This window comes from Idiotropiscis lumnitzeri, chromosome 14, assembly GCF_059441095.1.
Source record: "Idiotropiscis lumnitzeri isolate Australia: NSW breed Sydney's pygmy pipehorse chromosome 14, RoL_Ilum_1.0, whole genome shotgun sequence".
Lineage (NCBI taxonomy): Eukaryota > Metazoa > Chordata > Actinopteri > Syngnathiformes > Syngnathidae > Idiotropiscis > Idiotropiscis lumnitzeri.
Genome location: NC_142404.1, coordinates 3,544,571 through 3,568,324, shown reverse-complemented (window position 1 = coordinate 3,568,324; position 23,754 = coordinate 3,544,571). Strand labels below are relative to the sequence as shown.

General features: G+C 38.8%; 2 protein-coding genes across 2 annotated transcripts; one reads left to right on the top strand and one right to left on the bottom strand.

Moving 5' to 3' along the window:
* Window positions 1–1,215: 1,215 nt before the first annotated feature.
* LOC148323153 (uncharacterized) lies at window positions 1,216–5,137 on the bottom strand. The gene is made up of 3 exons (XM_088314809.1): window positions 4,827–5,137; window positions 3,192–3,349; window positions 1,216–3,116 (listed from the first exon to the last, which is right to left on the bottom strand). The coding sequence occupies exons 1-3, from the start codon at window positions 5,002–5,004 to the stop codon at window positions 2,430–2,432; spliced, it is 1,023 nt and encodes a 340-aa protein (XP_088170935.1). The 5' UTR covers window positions 5,005–5,137; the 3' UTR covers window positions 1,216–2,429.
* A 291-nt stretch (window positions 5,138–5,428) lies between these two features.
* On the top strand, window positions 5,429–22,212 carry LOC148323152 (actin-related protein 3-like). The gene is made up of 12 exons (XM_088314810.1): window positions 5,429–5,671; window positions 9,547–9,602; window positions 9,858–9,982; window positions 11,003–11,113; window positions 12,213–12,308; window positions 12,409–12,516; window positions 14,212–14,355; window positions 16,150–16,323; window positions 18,026–18,118; window positions 18,302–18,427; window positions 18,858–18,941; window positions 21,636–22,212. Exons 1-12 carry the CDS (start codon window positions 5,628–5,630, stop codon window positions 21,729–21,731), a joined length of 1,257 nt encoding a protein of 418 aa, XP_088170936.1. The 5' UTR covers window positions 5,429–5,627; the 3' UTR covers window positions 21,732–22,212.
* Window positions 22,213–23,754: the final 1,542 nt, after the last annotated feature.

Below are 23,754 nucleotides of genomic sequence, written 5' to 3'. Positions count from 1 at the left end.
GGGTGGGGTGGAGCTTCTGGATAAGCTTCAAAACCAGAAGATGGTACTTGTATATTTGGTGGCATAGTGTCATAGGTGCAATTTGAAAACTTATGGGCTAAAGTAATTTTTGCTTGGACATCTGTTTAAATGGTTTCTGTGGTTCATAATAAATTAGAATTAGAATTAGAAATCCCTTTATTGTCATTGTACTCGAGAGTGCAACGAGATTAGAGGATTAGAATAAAAGGAAAACTAAGGTACGAGTTTGATGTAAGAGCCTAACTTTGTTCCACATTTCTTTCATGCTTACTACATTTGATAATAAAACGAAAGCGTCACCGTTAAAGTAGCAGACTAAAAAGGCAGATTTTTTTTTTAACATCATTTGAACGTCAGAATGGCACAAAATGTCTGTGGTATCATTTGTGATACAAATGTGAAATCATAAATACAAATATATTTGTTTGTTGTTTATTTTTTGTGTGTGTTTTGTTCAAGAGCCAAATAAAAGTTTCAGATTGCAAAAGTCAGAATTTTTTGTCCATTATTTCTGGGGTGAGGCATTACAGGGTTATGTATTTTTTCCCCTTCTATTTCAACCTGAGATGTTTTTCATATTTGTGCAGCTAATGAGTACTACCACAGTAATTAAACAAATACACAACAGTCAAACGTCAGTGCTGATTATCATGCTGCAACCCGCAAATTCCTTAACCAGGAAGTCAACCTAAACATTTTCTTTACAAGAATATGTTCTACGCAGGCCCACTAGTCGAAACATGACATTCGGACTAACATTGCATTTGTGCAAATTGAGTTAAGCAATAAAACCCATTTTGTCACTTCCGTCGACTGAAAATGACATTACAATTGCTCAAGGCTCAGATAACGATCAATCATGGCTCAGCTTCAGATAACAGGTGTACCGTGGTCGTTACCTGAGCAACTGTGATGTCAATTTTAGATGACAGAAAGTGACAAAATGGACACCCCTTGAGATGGCTAAAAACAGATAAGATTTTGCTTCTTAACTCATATTCCACAAATGTAATATTAATCGGAATCCTCTATAAGACCAGTGAAAGCGCATAGAATATTTTTTTGCAAAGAATTTTTGGGGGTTGGCATCCCCTCTAAATTAAAAAATGTAAAATGATACATCTATTGAATAAAAATGTTTTTTTTTTTTAAATAAAACCTTGAAAATAATCACCAATTGATATTCACTCATCAAAACTTTAACTGATCTTTACCACTGATCAGACTTTATTTATCTAAAATAGGGAACCGTTTATACATGTTCAATATATGGACAGGTTGCACCTATCCATAACAATTGGATGAAGCATCGTGTGAAATGAAATTGACATACCTCTGCTCACCAAAAGAGAAACAACTTCTTTTACACAATTTATGCTGAAGAATGACAAGGGTCAAAGTATCAAAAGCAACATATTATTAAATGGACATATTTTCGTTAATAAGGCATACTCACAGACTGTCGGTACAAAATGACAAATGTTCTTTGGCTTTTGATCGTATTTTTGACAGCTGCTTTTCATGTTTATAAAAATTAGGCATGGGCCAATATTAGATTCTGTCAGTATGCTAACTGCGAGCAGAAATATTGCATATCATGGTATTAGAATTACAGCTCTAAAATGACTTCGTTTGAAATATTTGGGTAAATATCAGCATTGTTTTCCAATGAACAATATATTTTATTTTTAAAGAAAATATATGGTAAAGAAGAAACGTGTACTATAGAACTTTTAATAACTACATGTTAACATTCGTGTTTTAATTCTTCTTAGTCACAGTGTCCCATTACTGGTCAGCTATTTTTAGAATAGACCTGTCAGCGACTCACGTTGACCTTGGGGCTAATTAGAACCCAGGGGCAGTTTTTTTTAAAGGCCAAAGCACATGAATCACAGCAAAAAGTCATCCATCTTTGCTGTGTCTCTCAGGTTTTGCTCCCTCCCTCTTCCTCCGTGTATAACTACTCGCTGAGGAGAAAAACAAAGTTAATTGCATGCAATTACCTCCAAAGAGATGGCTCGTTTACTCAAGTCTGCAAGAAGCCAATCATATTGTGGCCTGCCTAGATGCCCCATAAAAAAAGAAAAGAAAGGGCTTGCTTCATGACAGCCAGTATTAGTGCTTATTGATTGATTTTTTTTTTTTAAACCACAGTACACCGTCAAACTGGTAATTGACCCATGCCTAGTCTAAATTGACAACCTTGATTGGTCATGCACTGGCATGTCTTCTAGAGGTTAATTTATTGTTATCAAGTCATCACCAATCGTGCTCATTTCTGGAAACAGCTCCATTTTCCGAGAACACATTATGACATGTCACTCACTACAGCTTCTGATCAGTATTCTGCACAATCTTTAACATGAATTGTTGAATAACAGTGATTCAACAGACGGACAGGAATGTCACAGAACAGTAAGTGTCGCATCCTCTGCCTTAACAATATGTGGATCTATTTCTAATTTGATCTCCGAAGCCTGAATCATAGCCTGAGGGATATTTCTATTCATCTCCTCAAGCGCTTGGCTTGCTTGGTTCCTGCAAAACCTTCTTGTGTGCTTAACAGGTCCCCAGTTCTTTCTCTTAAAAACCCTCTGCATGCATGTTTGAGGCCTTGAGGAGCTTGGGAGTTGTGCATTTTCTCCTGGTTGCGTAAAGGGAACTGGATTCTGCCTGTGCATGTCCTCTTCTACTGCTTTGAACACCAGATCAGTGATATCTCGGCGAAGTCGGATAAGCACCATGTTGTCTTTAATCTGACGCATATCTGACAGCATGACGTTGACAAACTGGTTTAATACATCGTGATTTGATAGATTTGGTGCTAATTGATCAGGAACATCTGGTGAACTTTTGTCATCGTGAGGTTCAAAGTTCAAGGACATAGTCTCTACAAGATGAGGTTGTTTAATTGCGCAGTAGGAAGAAGGGTTTGAGGTGGATGCCTCAGATGGAAATTCCTCATTTGGATCTTGCTCAGGTTCATCATCATCCAATGGGCTCCCAAATGTACTTGTTCCTGTCTCCTGATCATTACTCTCCTCGGTCTCAATCTCTCCCTCATCATCGTCATGATCATCAGACTTGTCTTCCTGCAACAAAGTTGTTTGGAAAATAACACTCAATAAACATTTGCAGGAACACATAATTCGTTGGTTTCTACTTACCGGATAGGAATCGCCTCGTCTTCGGACAATGTAAGGTCTCAGAAAATCTAGTTTCTCTCTCAGCATCCTTTGCTGAAAAGTTGTGACCCTCTCTGGGTGCCATACCACCCTTCCATACTGAGTCCGCAGAGACCGTGATCTTCTCACTACATCGCACACTGGTGTGAAGAAATAAAGATACAGTCAAACATGGTAAATGTCACTGAATGACTCTTATGATCATGAAGAAAATAGGATAAACTATACATGGTATGTTAAGGACAACTGAATGAACGTACTATTTCATAATCATCCTTATTTTCTAGCCAACATGTAGAGATGTGACAATTAAGTAAGTTAAACGCTTCAAAAAGCGGGCAAAAATGTTGGTAACTTTCTAGATTGTTACAATATGACTGAGTGTTTGTGCGAAGCGGTGAGAGGCTGTTTAAAAATAAGAGCAAAGAGAAGCATTTTGAGTCGAGAGGAGCATAGGGGGCGACTGCGTGTGCCATAAAAGCAATCTCTACAGTGCGAACCCCGTCTGCCTGTTGGTTGTTTAGCTACCGACATTCCCACACGACACGCTGACAACGGACGGATGGCTTATCCTGATGGACATCTCTCCTGCAACTTCTCTCATTAAAGGTTGCAGCTAACTTTTTGGCACTGTATCATTTTCTGAGGCAGTATAAAAATTGGACGGAACTTTATCTACAGCGGTCAAGCCAGCCTCCACTCAAAAAATCCAAGTCAAGCCAGCAGCCGCTAATATCCTTCAAATGAGGCATTATGGTAACAGGTCGGCGGAAGCCCCCTTCAGAATAAAGGTTCACCATTATGCTGAACTGGACTCCAATGCTTGGGGTTAGAAATAATTATATTACATGTACTCTCTGTAATAGCGCAGCTAGTCCACTTCTGAGAGAATGTAGAATGGTTAATTTGAATCTTGAGCTGCATTATAAAAATAAGTTGAAATACTGAAAAATGTCTGCAGGTATACTTTTTTTTAAAGTTATTATAATTAAAGTCAATCCAATTGGTATTGCAACAACAGACCAGTCCTGAAGGACAATAGATCACCGTACCAAAAGCGGTCCCATCCAAATTTGATGTTGATGTTGCCTGTCAAAATAAAAGCACCCTGAAATATATTTATACGGTCATCAGCGCTGACTAAAAAAAAAATAAAAAATCCTTTAGCTATTGTAATACCACACCAGTTCTGGAGAACACTGGACCACCTCAGCTGTCCACCAAAAGTGGTTCCATCAAAATCGGGGGTGGCATTTAAAAATAAAAGTGGGCTGAACTAGGCACGTTTCACTGTCATCACCACTGATTTAAAAAAATATTAAAAAATATCCTTTAGCTATCGTGACACCAGACCAGTTCTGGGGGACACTAGAACACACTCAAATATAGAAATGCAGTCTAAAAAATAGACAAGGCAAAAACATTTTGACAAGGCATAGCTAATTGTTCTGAGGAGTGCATAACACACCTGCGCGATATGATCACACGAAAATCGCCTCACGGTAGACGGTGGAAACGAGTCAGTTTACACGTCCCTACGATGACGGTTATCAAAATGTTAACATTGCAGCTACAAAGCCGTTTTATTATAATGTAAGTAACTCCAGTCACTCATACCAGACTTCCCGATCAACAAGGCGCATTCGGACCACAGCTTTGTCTTCATATCCCTGTCATAGAAAGACTCCAGCGACGAATTAAATAAACATTCGTGCCTTTTCCAGAAATCTATTAGTATGTTATCCCTTTTAGCGCCCCAGTGTGGCCCCCGAATCTGACCACGAAAATGTGCCATATCTTTCCGTTCTTTATGAAACTATAGCGCCCGCTTCCTCACAGACTTATGTTCTGCTTCTTCTTTCCTTTGCCTTCATGGTGGAAGATAAATGCTGCCACCATCTGGTGTGGAATGACGACAAAAAGTGAAGCTGTAGAGTGTAGAGTGTAGACTGTAGGTTATTTATTGTTGCGCACACAATGCAAATAAATTTGATAAAAGCGCTCTTAAGTGACCACGTCACAATGACATAAATTTTAATCACCTTAAATTTGTGTTACGTTGGACACTCGCGTAGTACAACACGACATATCAGCACAAATGCTTATTAATAAAAATAAAACTTTATTTAAAAAAGAAAAATGTTTTTATTTCCTGCTGCACCCTAAAGTGACGCTTTCTTCTCGCGGTGATGGAAGTCGATAGAATCCTGCCGGCGTCGTTCTTTACTCGGCCGGCCTCCGCCATCTTGCTTCTCCCTGCCCACCAGAAGCCGAGCACGGAAGTGGAAAGTGGAAACGCCACTGTGCGGGCTGGGCTCGGGGTTCCGCCTGCGGACAGCTCGCCGGTTGGGTTATTCTGCTGACACAGCCTGCTATACGTCATTTTACCCTTACTACACACCAGAATCTCGGGGAAAGATGGCTGGACGGCTCCCGGCGTGTGTTGTGGACTGCGGTACAGGGTAAGATGCGTGTTGCACAGGGCCCGAGTGTTACCTAGTGCAAGATGTCAACTGCAACAGCAGCTATAATGGGGCGTGTATGTCTACGCGTCTAATTCTGCTCCACGTTAGCGAAGATGCTGACGAAAAGGCTTTTAAAATATGAATATAATCAAACTAAACCTGTTAGTCTGTTTCGTTGGGTTTTCATATGTGGAATACTTTGCTTGTTTCCATACGTTAGTCTTGGCGATTCATGACAGTGTTTCTTCCTGTCGAGCAGATTTCATTGTGTTAATGTCGGCAGATCCAGACTTGATAGGAAATTATTATGTCGCATCAGCTTAATTCACTTGGTGGTTCTATATTGGACGCGTACTCTTGGATCCAAATTTGAAGCAAAATGTTGCTGTTCGAGGACTCTTTCTACCAAGCTAGTGCCTGTGCCTTTGATACATCTGCGCATGCGCTTTAGAACAGACTTTCCAGCGGGCACTTCCTCATTCGTTCTTTTTAGTCCATATATGGTTATTCATTGCCTTGTAGGTTTTTTTGATGAGTTTTGGAACATTTTGACGTGTGTAATATGGCATTTTCTTCGGAAATTAAAGGAAACAAACTCTTATTCGCATTGTTTGACATTTCATGTCACGTTAGAAATGTGTCATTATGTACCTGAGCTGGATATTTTAGTTTTTTGTTATATATTATTATTACAACGTATTTATGCAAATAACTACTTGTACTTTAATCTGCAAGTTTCGAATTTTGATTGCTTTCGTGTATAGGCTTGACGTTAGGCACTCCTCACATTGCATACCTATTAAAAAAAAACATCCCCACCCCACATACCTGCAGACTGTTTTCTACCAGTGCTTCTCAACTGCTGCCACTCTGGGACCCACATTTCTAGCCTTAAAAATACATGTCCAGTATGTTATACTTTTCAATGGTGTTTCAAAAGACTTGGACTACACCACATAAAGCATATTGCTTGCTTTGTAGCCCTTGAGCCAAGGCTGAGCTTCACTTTGTTTACTAATATCTGGCGACAAGAGCATACGATTCCTGTCATTTACCTAATATGTTCCATGTGGGAACTTGGTGTACTTTCGTATTGTACTGGGGAAAAGAATCACAATCCAAATACATAAAATATTTTACTCTGTCCACGACCCACTTTTGGGTCCTGACACACCTGCTTAGAGTCACTGTTCAGGAAAAGTAACAATTTAATCAGTACGGAAGTGTATTATGGAAGTATAATCTGCCTCCGCAGAAAAAGGAAAAAGTTATCATGTTCTAAAATAATACAGTTCATGGTTTAATGTCATATGTTTAACATTTTAATGTAATATGCTTCACCTTATAACGTGATAAGTTTCACATTTTAACATATGTTATCATGTTTTAACATGATAAGTTTGACTTCTGCATTCAACTAAACTTCCAGTTTAGTGAATTGGCGGAGGCCTATGTAGGTTTTTGTGTCCTCTTTTTAAATCTTAAATATTTCTAAAGACTTCCTAATTATTATTTTTATTCTTCTTCCTATTATTATTATTATTGCAGTATTACAGAAGCGTAGCATAGTTACGTAGATACATAGTGACTGATTTATAAGGATCAAAAAGTAACAATAGTAACTCATCATTAAAATGTGAAATTTCTTACCTTATAACGTGATATTGAACCTTGAACGTTTTTTTGTTTTTTTTCTGGTTTGACAGTAACCCATCTGTAGGTCTGAGAATGAAGTTGTTTCCCAGTGGTACTTTATGCGCCCTTATTAAATGCCTTGTACTTTCTTGTAACTGTCACAAATTTGCTCTGTGTGTTTCGCTGTCCATTGCATAAATAGCTCCACTCAGACTTGCGGTGTAGTTGAAGCCTGTTGAGGCAGGTTGAGGTGGGCAAGCTGGGACTGTTCAATGGTATGAAGGCCTGAAGTATGTTTGCTGCCATATATTATTTACTCTGAGTCTGTCTTTTTGGTTTTGACTTTATAGACATTTTTCATATAGATATTAACTTAACTTGATAATTCAGTGAAAACGTTGCCTAAGCATCATGACCTATAATTTTTGGAGGCGAGTGCACTTTCAATTGCACTTTCAGGGTTTCTGTTAAAGTTAGGAATTGAGTCCTTTAACAATGACAATCGATGAGAAGTGAAAACTACCCTGCAGACCTGTGATAAAGAAATGTACTGTTACAGTATGCAGGGTACATTTATTAATGTGTGATGAATTAAGGAAATTGTGGGACTCACTTTGTTACCTCTGTTACTGGTGGAAATCTAAAATTGAATCAAATATAGGGTTTGTTTGTATTCCTCTGTATTCAGTATTGTGTCTCATTCCCCAGTCATTTGGCGGCGGTCAACTTCTGTAATTTGCTCTGCCCGGAGGACAGGATGTGTGGGCTTTCCCAAGAGAGGAGTACATCTGGTTGGCATAGTAGTTACTTGAAAAAGACAGGAAACCATGTTAAATCCTAATGTGTGTGTGTATTTTTCCCAATTTATGGTTTTCCCTCTTAGCTGTTTTTACAGTATCAAATTCACACCGGTAGGCATAGTCTCTTTGTTAACAAATCAACTGAGTCGTGAATGTTTTTTTTCCCCCTGAACTTCCTGTTGGCAGCCCAAGGAGTGGGCCACTTTCAAATTTACACTTCAAATTCTTTTGAAAAGCTATTCTTTTACATATAGCAATACGCCTCTGAATGCTTATTGTGATTCCTTTCATTTGGCAGTGTGTATAAACATTAACAGTGCAGTTACCAACGGCGCCTGAAAAAAAAATAATGACATACCTTGTGCAGTGTCATCTTGGGCATTTATGAGCAGTTGACGTAATCACTGACGTTGAGCATGCTGTTACATGCAACTGTTCATTTTGGGTTTATTTGCTGGTCTGTTTTGCATAAAAAATGTCATATGACATTTTCAAGTAGTGCCATAACTTAGATGGCACTCCTAACATATTCATGGTCTTCTTTCAAGAAAGAGAAAAAAATAAGTACCGTATTTTCGCGACCATAAGGCGCACTTTAAAGTCCCAAATTTCCCCCAAAACCAATGAGGCGCCTTGTCATGCGGCGTGCCTATTTCATAGACTGAGCATCTCCCTCAGCCATTGAGCCTGATCCCTTTGGGGCATTGCAGAGTGCATGTTAGCACACCCTGCTGGCCTAGTCTGTGACATCTATATGCCTCGAATTGACTGTGACAAATACATTATGTGAATAAGTTTTTTGGTGATGGTGCAGTAGAAAGCTGGACAAAAGGGCAGCTGTCCACAATGTCGTAGTCTGTCTTATCATTCATGTTATTGCAAGCAAGAAACATCGCAGGTATAGACAACAGACTGCAAAAAAACACCACACTGCGCAGCCATATGATTGGCTGAGGCTGATAAGATCCCAGAATGCCTCAGTACTGTTTTTGTGTTATTTTTATTTCTTTTGGGGATATGAATGGCATGAGAGATGCATGTTTTGTGTTAATTTTATTTCTTTTTTTCATTGTTTTGATTTGAAACTGTGACTCTAAGGAGTGTGGTGACCAGTGACATCCCTCCCCTGATGTGGTCAATTAGATGTGTTGCCATGACATCTCTGATCGGTCTGAGCTGAAGTGCTACTACTAACAGCTTTCAGCATGCGCAAGCTACCCTGCGTGAGCTGCCCTGCGCAAGCTAGCATGCGCGAGCTAGCATGCTAACATGCGCCTCGTAGTGCGACGCACCCAGTCAAAGTATTAAATACAGAAATAGCACCCTCAACTGGTGCTGCGCCCTTTGATACAGCGCGTCTTTTTGCCGTAAAAATACGGTACCTTTATTGTAGGAGTGACTGTCGAATATCATTTTATCTTTTTTTTTCTCTTTCAGTTACACCAAATTGGGGTATGCAGGAAACACAGAGCCACAGTTCATCGTTCCATCATGTGAGTTTTTCACTATAGATTGAGCTCACACCAACTCTGCATTCCAAAGTGCCAACAAATGTGCCTTTTAGAGTGAAAGAAATGTTTCAATACTTCGACAATCCACAAAAGTTATGTTTATAAGTTTATGTGCTTATGATGGTATTTGTATCAAATAAAACTTTTTTGCAATCCTTTTTTACGATGACAATTCTACAATTTAAGAGATATTTGTGTCCTTTACTGACTCCATGTGAATTAACATTTTCTCATCAGGTATTGCCATCAAAGAATCCGCTAAGATTGGCGACCAAGCGCAGCGGAGAATGATGAAGGGGGTGGATGACTTGGATTTCTACATCGGAGATGAAGCTGTAGACAAGCCCACATATTCCACAAAGGTACTTTGTCCCTCAATGTTTTTTTTCCCCAACTCTTAATCTTAAAGAGATTTTTGGGTGTTTATCGTAGATACTTCATTTGTATTTTTTAGGTCAATTTAATAATTTTTATTCATGTGCAATAGTGAACAAAGCAAACGTTTTGGACAATTAAAAGTTAAATAAAAACATAAAATAAAAACCAATACAAGTATTTATTTGTCTTTTTCAATAGCATGGTGCCTTTTAATAATTTTACGCATGATTTTTTTATCCTCTCCATTAAAAAAATGCTTGATGCTTGAGAAGAGTGAACTATGTTAACACATTTTTTTTGTATTTATAGGTACTTTCATAGTATTCATAACCCAACTATGCTTAGTGTATAGTTTTTGGTTCTATTTTTAAATGGGCTCAACATTTACAGTCAAAAAGGCCAAAGTATCACCTTCAATTTAAGATGCATCATCATTTATAAACATCTTGAGAATGCTGGTTTAAGATGCAAAGTTTCATCCTATCGTCATAATTGTATTTATTTTTAAATTGTACATTCCTCAAATAATTCAAGCTGTAAAAACAATGATTTGTGCTGCTGCTTGCTGGTGCAATGTCATGCGATGACGTGACTAATCCCGACTACGATTGGTGACTAGTCGACTAACAAAATAGTCCTTTGTGGCATAAAAAAAGTTGACCAAGTCAATCACCAAAAATGGTAGTTGCAAATTTTGTGAACAGATATTTCTAGGCCACACAAATCCACTGTAGTTTTAACTAAACCACTCCTGAGCTTTTCACAGTCTATTAGCGCTCTCTGGGGAGGGGGAGGGGGAGAGAGGGAGAGGGAGAGGGAGAGGGAGAGGCGCAAAAAAATCAGGTGTCATCTGACCGGTTGCCCTGTATCGATCACATGACGGGTAAGCGACGTAATGAGCACCCCTGACATATATGTTTGCTCAATAAAAGTTGGGAGGCACTGTTTTAGAGTATAATGTCTCTTGTTTTCATTTTTATCTTCCAATTACTGGATGTCAATAGTGGCCAATTCGTCATGGGATTGTTGAAGACTGGGACCTAATGGAGCGCTTCATGGAGCAAATCATCTTCAAGTACCTGAGGGCTGAGCCTGAAGACCATTACTTCCTCTTGGTGAGAACAGTTCTCTGCTCTGTATTGACTTGATGTCTTGGCTCATGGGTGACATGATTGTCACCTTAAACCTTTTGCAACCAAAATGAGGAGAAAAAACCGAGCATACTGCCTCTGTAGGCACATTTTACCTCTGTGTCTTTATTGGCCAAGTAAAATGTAAATTTATCACATCTATTTTCGTATTTTAATTTACTTAACTCATAAAACAACCTGTTTACGCAGACATATAAAATTCAGATGAAGTATTTTTTAATTTCTGTAACATCAAGTTCTAATGACAGGTTCTGTACACTGGTCCGCAGCCCCAGTTGGTCCCGAGCCAGACAGAGAGACAATTTTTTGATTGTCGATCAAAAATCGTTATATTACCACAACCAGCTGTATCCATATTAACGCAAACTTTTGCGTCGGAAATATGCTTGACGACAGCCAATTAGAGTCCACCTATAACTGGCTCTAATTTTATTTCCAAGATGAAAAATTAAACATTGACCGAACATGATTTGGCATTATCTTTTGAAGATAAAGCTATTAACACCATGGAAGTTCTTCACCCTGTTGACTCATTTGAACTCCAAGCCACATTTATTTTGACGTGCGACTCTTTCACACTAAGTGAAGTGTGAAACAGACTATACACTTCCGCCTCCAGGTTAGGAGGGAAGTCGCTTCTTGCCCTGTTATGAGTAAAGCAAATATGCAGACCTTCCTACCTCCATTTTTTTAGAGTAAATGGGGTGGCAATATTGATTTAATTTGTCTTCATCTGTCAACTCCTGTTTCTCAACCACTAAATGTCCACATTGGTGACCCTAATGTGTACACTATGTCCAACACCATCGGTAATAACACTGAATTGCTGCCAGGTATGAGAATAGCCGAGCAATTTAGCCGTTAATGGTTGTTTTTGTGAAGTGGAGAGGCACCCGTTGACGCACCTCGTCATCGACTCCTGTGCACAGCTTGACTCAGGGACTCATCGTAGCATACATGCAGTATAGCTGCACTGCTCTGTACCTGTATGGATTGTGGTAATATGGACATTGTCAACTGTTGTATGCATATTCACAATGTTTCTTTTCAAATCAAATCGTAGACAGAGCCTCCTCTGAACACACCAGAAAACCGAGAATACACAGCAGAGATCATGTTTGAGTCCTTCAATGTACCAGGACTGTACATTGCTGTGCAGGTCAGAATCATTCAGTGTTCTGCTTGTATTAGAAAGATGCTGTTGAACGATTACTTTCACATTTTGCTTTAACAATATCATCAACTTGTGACCTACACAGGCGGTACTTGCTCTCGCAGCCTCCTGGACGTCCAGGCAAGTAGGTGAGAGGACATTGACAGGCACTGTTATTGACAGCGGTGACGGTGTAACCCATGTCATCCCTGTGGTAAGTGTACAGCCAACAAGCAGACACTCATTACAGTCCTCAAAAAATGTGTGTCTCACTTGTGCACGCCAACCCAACCCTCCCACACAAATGACTCTTCACAGTCTTCATATTTCTCTTTTTGCCTACATTTTCATCTTAAGAAATCTGTATAGTACAACAGAAGTATCTTAAAGCAAACTCTAAAGTGCAGTGAAGAGAGGCCAAGATTGGGATTATGTGATTCGTCGTCCGAGCTCCAGTTGAAGGACGAGCAGCAGCATTTTGCACTAGTTGGAGGCGCTTGAGGGAGGACTGGCTGACTCCAAAGTAAAGTGCATTACAGTAATTTAGCCTAGATGTAACGAAGGCATGGTTTACTGTTTCTAAGTGCTGCTGAGAAAGAAACGGCTTCACTTTAGCCAACTTACTAAAATGAAAGAAGCTCGATCAAACAGTCTGTATGATGACCAGCAGGAAAATAGAGGGCTCATGAAGTGAGATTAGTGTGATTTTTCATATACAGTAAGTATTCTCTAGTACGGAATCATATTTGCAATGTCCAATCTTTCTGTGTAACAGAATTTCCTTATGTGGGAAACGACTAGGGTACATGTGTGACGCGTGCTGCCACTCCACTCTTCCTCACACATGCGCACACACACACACACACACACACACACGTCACACACAAGCTTGTCACAATGCTCGCAACACCGGGTATGAACGTGCAAGTATGTTAACAAAATACAGCATTTTTTTTTTTTTGCTTTTTCTTCTACTCACTCACTCTCTATGCCCATAAATAGCACTATTGATCTAGCCTTATCTCTAATTAGCGGTCCAGTTAGCGGGAAGTTAATTTAAACATACACATTCATTTACACCAGTGCTTCTCAATTATTTTATGTTGCTCTCAGACGCAACTATAAATAATAGTATTTTCGTTGCAAAACAACCCTACACCGTAGAGTTAATACCCGCTGCGTACAATGGGCAAGGAGAGCGCCACTGCCAACTACTGGAGTGGATGTGCAATTACACTTTATTGTAGTATGGCGGAAAAAAACATGTTCCGCAGGTCACACGCGCCCCCCTCACCATCGCACCGTTTTTCCGTTGTATGGAGCGGGAACTGCTCGAGTTTCCGCTACCGCGGGCTTTGCTATGGCTTCCGGGTTCCGGATATTGGAATTTCCGTTGTAAGGAATCGGTCGCCAATGTAATATAGTAGTAGAAAATTTAATGCATACGTTTTTTTCCGGGTGAGGGAATTTCCGTTTAACAGAGGTCCGTCGGTGGGAGAACTTACTGTATAGTGTTGTTATTAACGGGGCAACGCATTTATTTTGAGTTGTCAAATTGTGATACCCCTGCCCCATTTTCCCAAATTAATAGAATAAACAATTTTGCCCATTAACCTGCGCACTGGCGTAGTGCCATAAATTGATCTTAAGTAGTTCACAGTGTTTCATTGGAATGATTATGCAGCTAAAATAAATTTTCTTGCACAGAACATTATAGTTGTGGAGTGAATGAATCAGTGTATGTAGTCTTAATATGCAAAATATACATGTGGTTAAGCAGCTCTCGTTCCACAAAAAATAATTGGCACCAGCGTGTAAAATATTGCTACTGTTATGCACAACGCAAATATCAAATCGGATGGAAGTTTCTTTTTTTCCCCCTTCATTTTTATTTTTACTTGTCCTCTAGGCTGAGGGATATGTTATTGGCAGCTGTATAAAGCACATTCCCATCGCAGGAAGAGACATTACTTACTTCACCCAGCAGCTTCTAAGAGAGAGGGAGGTGGGCATCCCACCAGAGCAGTCACTGGAGACAGCCAAGGCAGTCAAGGTTTGATCATCTTGAGTTTTATGTGCTGTGATTTCTTTTCCATTACACATCACTTTTTCAACCATAGCTTGACATGTTTTTTTGCCTTTTTTTTGGGTTTGAGCACATTTGAGGTGATAAGAAAATCAACTAAGCTAATTAGAATTAGAATTAGAAATCCCTTTATTGTCATTGTACTCAAGTGTGCAACGAAATTAGAGGGCTCCCCTCTCCAGTGCAATACAATAATAATACAGACAAATATATAAATTAGATAAATAAATAAGAGAGTGCAATGGAATTTAGTACTGAATAGTGCATATAAAAACACATCACAATGCTGTTCTGCCAGGTAAGGGTGTTCTCATGTGTGTGTGAGAGTTCAGAATGGAGATGGCTCTCGGAAAGAAACTCTCAGTCTATTAGCACAATGTCTATGGGCAGTAGCTACGGGCTACGGACCTTCTCCACTCAGAAACTAATCCTCGCCTTTGTGGCGGCATGCAAGATACAGTTCTTACACGTAGCTCCAGCATTACTAAAGGCGGATGCGAGTGGAGTAAGCTAAGCACGCAACCCACCAAGCAAAAAGAAAGAACATAAGATGGAGAAGTTAATGCTAATCGCTAAACTAATGTGAAATCCAGAGTTGCGAAAGAGCACAATTGTGCTTAGGCGTACAGGACACTTTTCACAGAAGTCTGACTAGAACCCCATTAGGGCGAAGAGCAACTTGGTAGGAACTGCAGATTAGTATTACAATGAATAAATATGTAGAAATAAAACAAGACAACTGTTACTAGGTAAATGCACGCCTGAAAGCTAAAAATACCGTCAACAGATTATGGCTAACATCAGCCATGACGTGGAGTATTTAAAATATCGGATCATTATTATTTGCATTTTTTTGCACTATTTTTCACTGCAAAGTACTGAGTTTGAGGTCTCAAAATTCTCAATTTTTTTTTATCAATTTAACTTTGCTGAGAGACTCAATGTTTAGTATATGTTAAATTGATTTAATTACATAAAAAAGGGCATACATTTACATGAAAATGTTGCATTCGAACGAAAAGAAACTGAGAGAATTAATATAATTTCTGAGCCTTTTAATGGGAAATATTTTGGTTTCAAATTTCAATAATGCATTCATTTAGACTCACCATTACTGTGAAGGGATTCAATTTATACCATAATAGGGATTTCAGGCCATATTGCTAAGCCTTTAGACTCAATTTGAAGCAGTTCAGTTGCTGACAAAAATATGGAAAAAATATTTACATATAGTCATAATTTTATGTACAAAGAACATGTGCATTAGTGCAAAATAGTACATTTTAAAAACCATGAAAAAATAAGAACGCCTCCCTCACGCTGCCTTTTATGTTTGATCATAAACATTAAAGGATTTAAGAGGAGGGCAAATACTCTTTCTTGTTACTGGATAACTACAATAATCAAAGAGGGTTATAAATTCCGCTCAATAGTAAGAGGCATACAGAATGTAAATAAACCTCAGAGGTGAACATTATGCATAATGGTTCTTGTACAGATGTGAAAAAAATGCTTTGTGCTCTAAAGTGGTTATATAGTTTATTGCAAGGAGAACCTCAAACTCCTATGAAACTTAGAATGATATACTAATACTGGTACTAGACTTGTAGAAAAGTTAAGTGGGACTGAATCGTAAATATTATCAAATGTGTCCAATTCTTCAAATCTTGTTGATTTGAGCAAATGAGTCAGGATATTATTGGCGTATCATTGTGTGATGGCAAGACTCATATAAATGTTCACCAATGATGTCCCTTTTAGGAACGGTTCAGCTATGTGTGCCCAGATCTTGTCAAAGAGTTTAACAAGTATGACACAGACGGCTCCAAGTGGATTAAGCAATACACTGGCATCAACACAGTCAACAAGAAAGAGTTTACAATTGATGTGGGATATGAGCGGTTTCTGGGACCTGAGATCTTCTTTCACCCAGAGGTAAGTGTTAAAAAAAAAAAACAACGAAATACCACAATAAAGTTTATTTGGCTGACGACTTCAATTTCCCTGTTTATTCTATTAGTGCCTTTTTAAAATCGTGGATGTCGGCCACTGATTTTGTTGTGGTTCAAAAGTTTATTTGATATATTTTGTTTCGAACCATAATTCAAAACTAGTGTCTTATTTCGGTTTTATTTTTATTTTCATTACATTTGTATTAATTATTATTTCTGTTATATTCAAGTTAATTCTGTGACCCCTCTGGTATTTTCTCTCATTAACAGAGGTATACCAACAATTTTGTGTGTATGATTTGGCCTCTACAAACCCATTGTGATAATGCCTCTCCCCCATGTAGAAAAATAGCTTTACAGCTCCGTGAGTCCTTCTCTGGCTGGCTAATGTGGTGGATAAATAGCACCATTATTGTAGCAAAACCATTTGCAAATGTGTATTTTAATCAATCCAAAAATGTGTAACAAGAATCTTCTTATGTGTAAATTGATTTTGTATGCGTACAGAAATTCGCAAGTGTGCAATCTGTAAACACTGGATCTCTTGATTGGCTGCGTTCTTTCATGTGACTTTTGCTACAGTCCTGCCGTGCAAGTGACAAATGAATATGGCAATTTGTAAATGCGTGTCTGGAGACTTGTGTGTGGCGCCGTAGCGACACATTCATACCACAAGGGGATGCTAGTATTCTACAGCTGCAGCAGACAGACGACCCAATGGAGTCTAGTTAGTGTGCAGTGTTTACAAAATCAATACATTAATTTATTAATTTAAAAAAGAAGCATTGTTAATGTTTCAATTGGCATTTTTTTTGTTTTGTTTTGTTTTGCTTCAGTGATTATATTATTTGTGTCATTTTGTTAGTGTATTAATATGTAATGTTCTTGTTACAACCCAGAGAGGGAAGTCGTGCCTTGGGTATTGAGTCCTATGAACGGATGTTAACGTGGAGGAATGATGAAATAAAGATGTACTGACTACGTCAGTTCGGTGTGTAATGTACAAACGATACAGTTAGTTCTACTTTATTCTTGCATTTATTCCAATACTGGTGGTACTGGGCTGGTAGAATACTAGCGTCCCCTTGTGGTCTGAATGTGTAGTTACAGAGGCACGCACAAGTCTCCAGATATGCGTTTGAAAATCACCACACGCATTTGTGACTCTTGCACAAATCATTGTCTCCATGGCAGCAAATAAGACACACTTTTGACAAGTATAATTAGCACAAAAGGAGGACGAGTAGTAATTTACAGGGGCAGGCTCGCTCAGGCTAAGCTACACTAAACCATCTCTTAGCTATCGTTTAATGTTGTCACTAAACACTGGAACAAATGATTGATGGTACAGTATAACTTGCACTAAAGTCTTATGTTACAGCAGAGCATCAACTGTGAACAGCAAAATAATAATTGTCAAGTGCGAAAATAGAATACACAGCCTCACACAATACAGACCAAAAACCGTAATTAAATCAGTACAATTACACACATCAGCTAAGATGAGGGACCTCTAAAATTAAAAGTATATCCAACCGATTAGCACCCGTAGTACGCAATCGGAGTGCTCTGGCCGGCCTAAACAACAAAATACGGCAAGGCATGACTAGACAGAAGCTGAACTGTACAATGTTTGTTTACTCCCTTATCTAATATCTTGCCTTCTTTGTTTTCTACTAACCTAGTTTGCCAACCCAGACTTCTCCCAACCTATTTCTGAGGTGGTTGACGAGGTCATCCAGAACTGTCCGATTGATGTCAGACGTCCTCTTTACAAGGTAAACTAGCATTTACTGCAAAATACCACTCGATTACATATAAGTCATGTTGATTTGTGAGGAAGCAGCAGTTGTCAGTATCTTTACTTTTCTTCAACAAACAGTACATGGCAGATTAATGGATCACCATTAACCGATTTGAGGTTTATAATCAAAAGTTGAATTTAACTTTTCCTTGCTCAGAATATTGTTCTGTCTGGAGGCTCCACCATGTTCAGGGATTTTGGTCGCCGTCTGCAGAGAGATTTGAAGAGGACTGTTGATGCCAGACTGAAAATGAGTGAGGAACTGAGTGGAGGCAAACTTAAGGTGAGGAGCGTGTACGTCATCACAGCAAAGACTGCAAAAGAAGCCAAATATATGAGTGGTGAAAATGGTTACAATACAAGTAGTGGAAAACTTCTTACATTTTTTTTTTTGTAAAGTGGTTGCATGCTTCCTTTGATGTTAATCCTGTAATCTCACATCTGAATATAAATCGTCGTCATCATGCCTTGAGATTGGATCATTGGTATCAGCTACAGATCTATTCATGGAAAAATACGGATTAACATACAAATCTGAATATAATCATAAGGCCTAACTCGTAAATAGAATGATTTTTGTTGATGACACCGATTAATTGCGTAGATTTTCGATTGTGGAACACATTTTGTTTTGCCAGGTCTTTTGCTATGCCGTAGCTCTTGATCATGACATGGTTTGTAGGGTATGAATTATGTCAAATTCTTCTCAACAGCCCAAACCAATTGATGTCCAAGTAATCACTCATCATATGCAGAGATATGCTGTCTGGTTTGGAGGCTCAATGTTAGCATCAACTGTAAGTAGCAAAGCAATATACACTTACAAGCAGTGCAATTGAATGTTATCTTGTTACGTGCTAATACGTTCATATTTGATTGTGAAGTGTGGTTGGATGGATTTGTACTATTTGAATTACAGTATACTGTGCCCCGATTTAGTATGCTAAGCGAGAAGAAAAAAAAAACATTTTAGCATTTCTGTGGTTGAATGCAGATCTTGATTTCAAACTGGTTCCACCTTAAACAAGCCATAGTTTTAGAAGGATGTTTCTTTGGATAAATTATTACGTGTTTGAATGTGGACTGACTGAAAGCACTAGATGTTCACGAAAACTTGTAGATTATAGATAGTTTGTTCCGGTATAACAGAGAAAGTTTCTGTCAGGCAAATGCAGCTAATTAAGAGAACAGCTGTTAAGGCACCGATTAGCAGCAAGTAGGTATTTACTGGTGTCATGAGACAACTAATGATGCAGGATGTTGTCAATCGGAGCAGAACGAGCAAGACTTCTACATCCTCTTAGCGAAACGTTGGCGCTGCAATTCTAGTTAATACGGAAAAGGCGTCACTGATTTGAGCCAATCAAATCTTTTGTTTACGATCCACTGCCAATTGCGCAGCAGACCGGAAGAAAGTGCTGCTGACAGTATGCCTTGCTAAAAAGTTAGCGAGGTCGATGCGTGTTGTTTTAAAATGTAAATGAATGGACAGAGAAATTTAGTTTTGTCCTGGCTGCAGCCGATTCAAATCCAGTGTGCATCATATGCTCCGAAACCGTCGCAACATTGCGAAGCGCCACTATGAAACAAGGCACCGCCATTTTTTGCAAAGTTATCCGCTGAAGTTTGAGGTGAGCGTTGTGAAGGAGTGCTTAAATACGGTTACACAAACATTATTTAAAGGAAAACACAAAGGCCAGATGTGTGAAATAATCAACCGAATCCCAATGGTCCTGATTCCGTTGCAACCCAGAATTAATTCACTGGCAGGGCAGTCACAAACTAATTTTTCTCATTAAGAGATGTTAAAAAAAATATTCAAAATAAAAGGTGGTGTCAAAGCTCATTTTGATGAGGACAGCCATTTTTATTGATTGTGGACTGAACATGTTGACCTGTTTTACTTGGATATTTAGGCTTTCCGTTTTTTTTTTAGGCTGATAACTCTTTGTTTTAAGAAAAAAAAGGTAAAAGATGCTAACTCAATGCTTAGGACTTGATATATTTCTGCAGGAGATATTTCACAGTTTTTTTTCTGGAAGTGGCACCCTTAAGTTCCTGGAGCCACATTTTCTTGAATGTGAAATAAACGCCTTATATTTGTTTGACTGGCAAAGGTGTTTAATTGGGAACATTGCTAAATATTTAGTATATAAGTGCGCTCTGTTGAAAATGACTAAATAGTGAAACTATATAAAATGTGAACATAGGCTAGACATTAAGTTGGACTTTGGTTCGGACCTTTTAATTGGAAGAAATTTTAGTTGTGGACCTCTGTGACTTTTAATTGAATACCTCTGCTATACATCATGTGCTCCTACTTTTACGCTCATACACAGCAACATTGGACTCATTTCATTCAACTAACTGGCCATTACTCCCTGATCTCACTTACTCATGACCACAACATGCAGATACCCATCATAATCATCAACACGCAGGATGTAAAGTGCTTTTTTACTGCAGCACCTGTTGTGAAATATGCTATCTATCGTATTTTCACGACCAAAAGACGCGTTGTATCAAAGGCCGCAGCGCCAGTTGGGGTGCTATTTCTGTATTTAATACACTACGAGGCGCGTGTTGGCATGCTAGCTCGCGCATACTAATGGCTGTTAGAAGCAGCACTTCAGCTCATACCAATCAGAGATATCTTTGCAACACATCTAATTTACTATGTCAGGGGAGGGATGTCACTGGTCTCCACACTCCTTAGAGTCATGGTTTCAAATCAAAACCATAAATATCTCTGAACAGCATACAAGCAAATAATGAAACAAACAAATAAAATTAACACAAAACATGCATCTCTCATGCCATTCCTATCACCAAAAGAAATAAAAATACACAAAAACAGTTCTGAGGCATTCTGGGAGATTATCAGACTGAGGCATTCTGGGATCTTTTCAGCCTTATCAAGTTAGAAAGATGAGTGGTGTGCTTTGCAGTGTTTTTTTTTCCCAGTCTGTTGTCTAAACCTGTGATGTTTCTTGCTTGCAATAACATGAATGATAAGACAAACTACGACATTGTGGGCAGCTGACTTTTGTCCAGCTTTCTTTTGCACCATCACTGAAAAAACATTCACATAATGTATTTGCCACACTCAATTTGTAGCATAGATGTCTCAGACTTTGGCCAGCAGGGTGTGCTAACATGCACTCTGCAGTGCCCTACATGGACATGCTCACTACTCGAGAGAGTTGTTCAGTTTATAGAATAGGCTCGTCATGATAAGGCGCCTTGTCTGTTTTGGGGAAATTTGAGTTTAAAGTGCGCCTTATCGTCGTGAAAATATGGAAAAATAAAATTGTATTGTATCTTTTATTTGTGTTTTTTTTTTATGTGGATTCTTAAAGTTTTGTCTGCAGCAGTTTGACTCAAAAATAAAACAGAAAATTTTAATTGGTCATTTCTTTATTTATTCTGCTTCTGTTTCCATTTCCTTCAGGTGCATATTTTAACTCTTCCTTTTCTTTGTTGTTCCACAGCCCGAGTTCTACCAGGTTTGCCACACCAAAAAGGACTATGAAGAAATTGGACCGAGTATCTGTCGCCACAATCCCGTGTTTGGAGTCATGTCTTAACTAAATCTAACAGCAGTGGGGTGGGTGACAATGAGGGTTGGGGGACTGAGTTTGATTTGTGTCAAGGACATGTTGGCGAGGTGGAAGGAGGTGGTGCTCTTGAGACAGCACAGAGATCCAAGGAGACACCTGACTGTTTTTTTTTTCCCTTTCTGGCTATTGTTTCTTTTCAAAATTAGGGAAATGGTTTTGCAAAACCGTTTGCTGATTTTCTTTTGTTTCTTCTAAGTAACATGCAGTGAATGGTGAGGATGGTGAAGTGAGTGATTCAGAATATCTGGGTTTAGTGGAGGCCTTGAATAATAAATATCTTGAGTTACAACTTCAAGTTGAAATCACTTCTGGTGAGTTTAAGAGCCCAGATTTGTCTTATTCTCTCTTTTCTAGCTTCAAATACACGATGTATCATAGGAAGAGCTTGTTTATATTACATGCTTTTTAAAATTCTAAGTCCAGAACAATATAAAGTGTTAAGAAATAACAGTTGACTATTTCATCGGGATGGCTCAGCTTTGCAGTGTTTTCCAAAAGTTTATCAGTTGTCTCCCAATTATTTCCTGTGTGTCTGTGTGGTTTGTCCTCTAATTCTCAAGTGTTGATCATCCGCTTTCACTTCAGACAGTGGCAGGTTTCCACCTCTATGATGCAGGAAAAGAATAATTTGTAGGTTTGAATGATGCAATTGAATTCAAATGAGTCTCAGACAGGTATTGTTCTTTTTTTTTTATTAAATACCAAATTATTCAAAGAAGAGGATTTGTGTATTTAATGCATTGTTACATTCCAATAAAAGTGTGAATTGGTTTCTTAAAACAACAGTTTCCTGTTCTTTATTTTCATCTGCCCCCCAATCGTGTTACAAGGCCGAATTAATGCTTGATTGTCAGTTTTTTGTTAATTATCATTTATGCAATTTGAATCTCAGTAAGACATAATTATATCTATGCAGAATTGTTTGTTGATTCCTTTTATGTGTCCAGGGCTCTTACTGTAGCGAGTTACCTCCCACCTAGGGCAGAACACAGCCACAAAATCCTCAGAGGTCAGTCACGGCCTGCACAAGCGATTAGCACCACTGACTCACCAAAAGATAGATCGCAGCTCTTTCTCACTGATTATTATACAAGAAGTGAAGCGCACAAACCTGGAAGGACGGAGAGGAGCAACCCCCAGAAGACAAATATCACCCAAGATAAATTCATGACCTTCATTGGATTGACCCTGGTTGCAGAATGTGAGAAGAACTGGGACGTATCACTCCATGAGCTGTTTGGGAGTCCGCTACATAATCCCATGTAGAAAACCACCATGGCTATTGGCAGATTTTAAGACATTCGCTGTACTTTGCGCTTTATTAATAAGAGAACAGAAGAGAAAAAGGCATCAGATCTGCCCTCGTAACAAAGATTTCAAAGTCAACAATAGGTGTGGGAAATGCAATGTACCTGTGTGCAACGATCACAGCCAGAAACAGGTAGTTGTGAATAATCTGCATAAAGTGATTAGACAAAAAGGCAACAGAGAAAGGAACTACCAATGACTGCACTCAAACACACACACATAATGGATAGTTACATTTTCCCATGGCTGTTCAGGGTATATTTTCTATCATAAAGTGAAAAATAAAGGTATTTCAAACATGAAATAATTTTGTGGTCCTCGATATACTACTAAATATTATGCAAGTGATTATTTGTAACCAAATGACAAAAATGTCATCAAAACAGATTGATTGTAATATGGGTCACACTTATGGAGTGTTGGGTCTGTCCACTCACTTGTGCATTTAAAGGTTAAAGATAAAAAAAAATTGGCTTGGGAATTAGCTGTTTTCACAGGTCAGAAATAACCAAGACTGGGCACTAGACCCTTTTTTGCCGGTCAGTCCCCGCCCTCCGCTCATTGTCTTGTTATTGATCCGGCATTGACCCTCCAGCCTTATTCATAAAAAATATTGGCCCCTGCCCTATTCCGCCCCACGTCCGTACATGATGTCACCGCGGGAGTGATGCTAGCGGTAGAG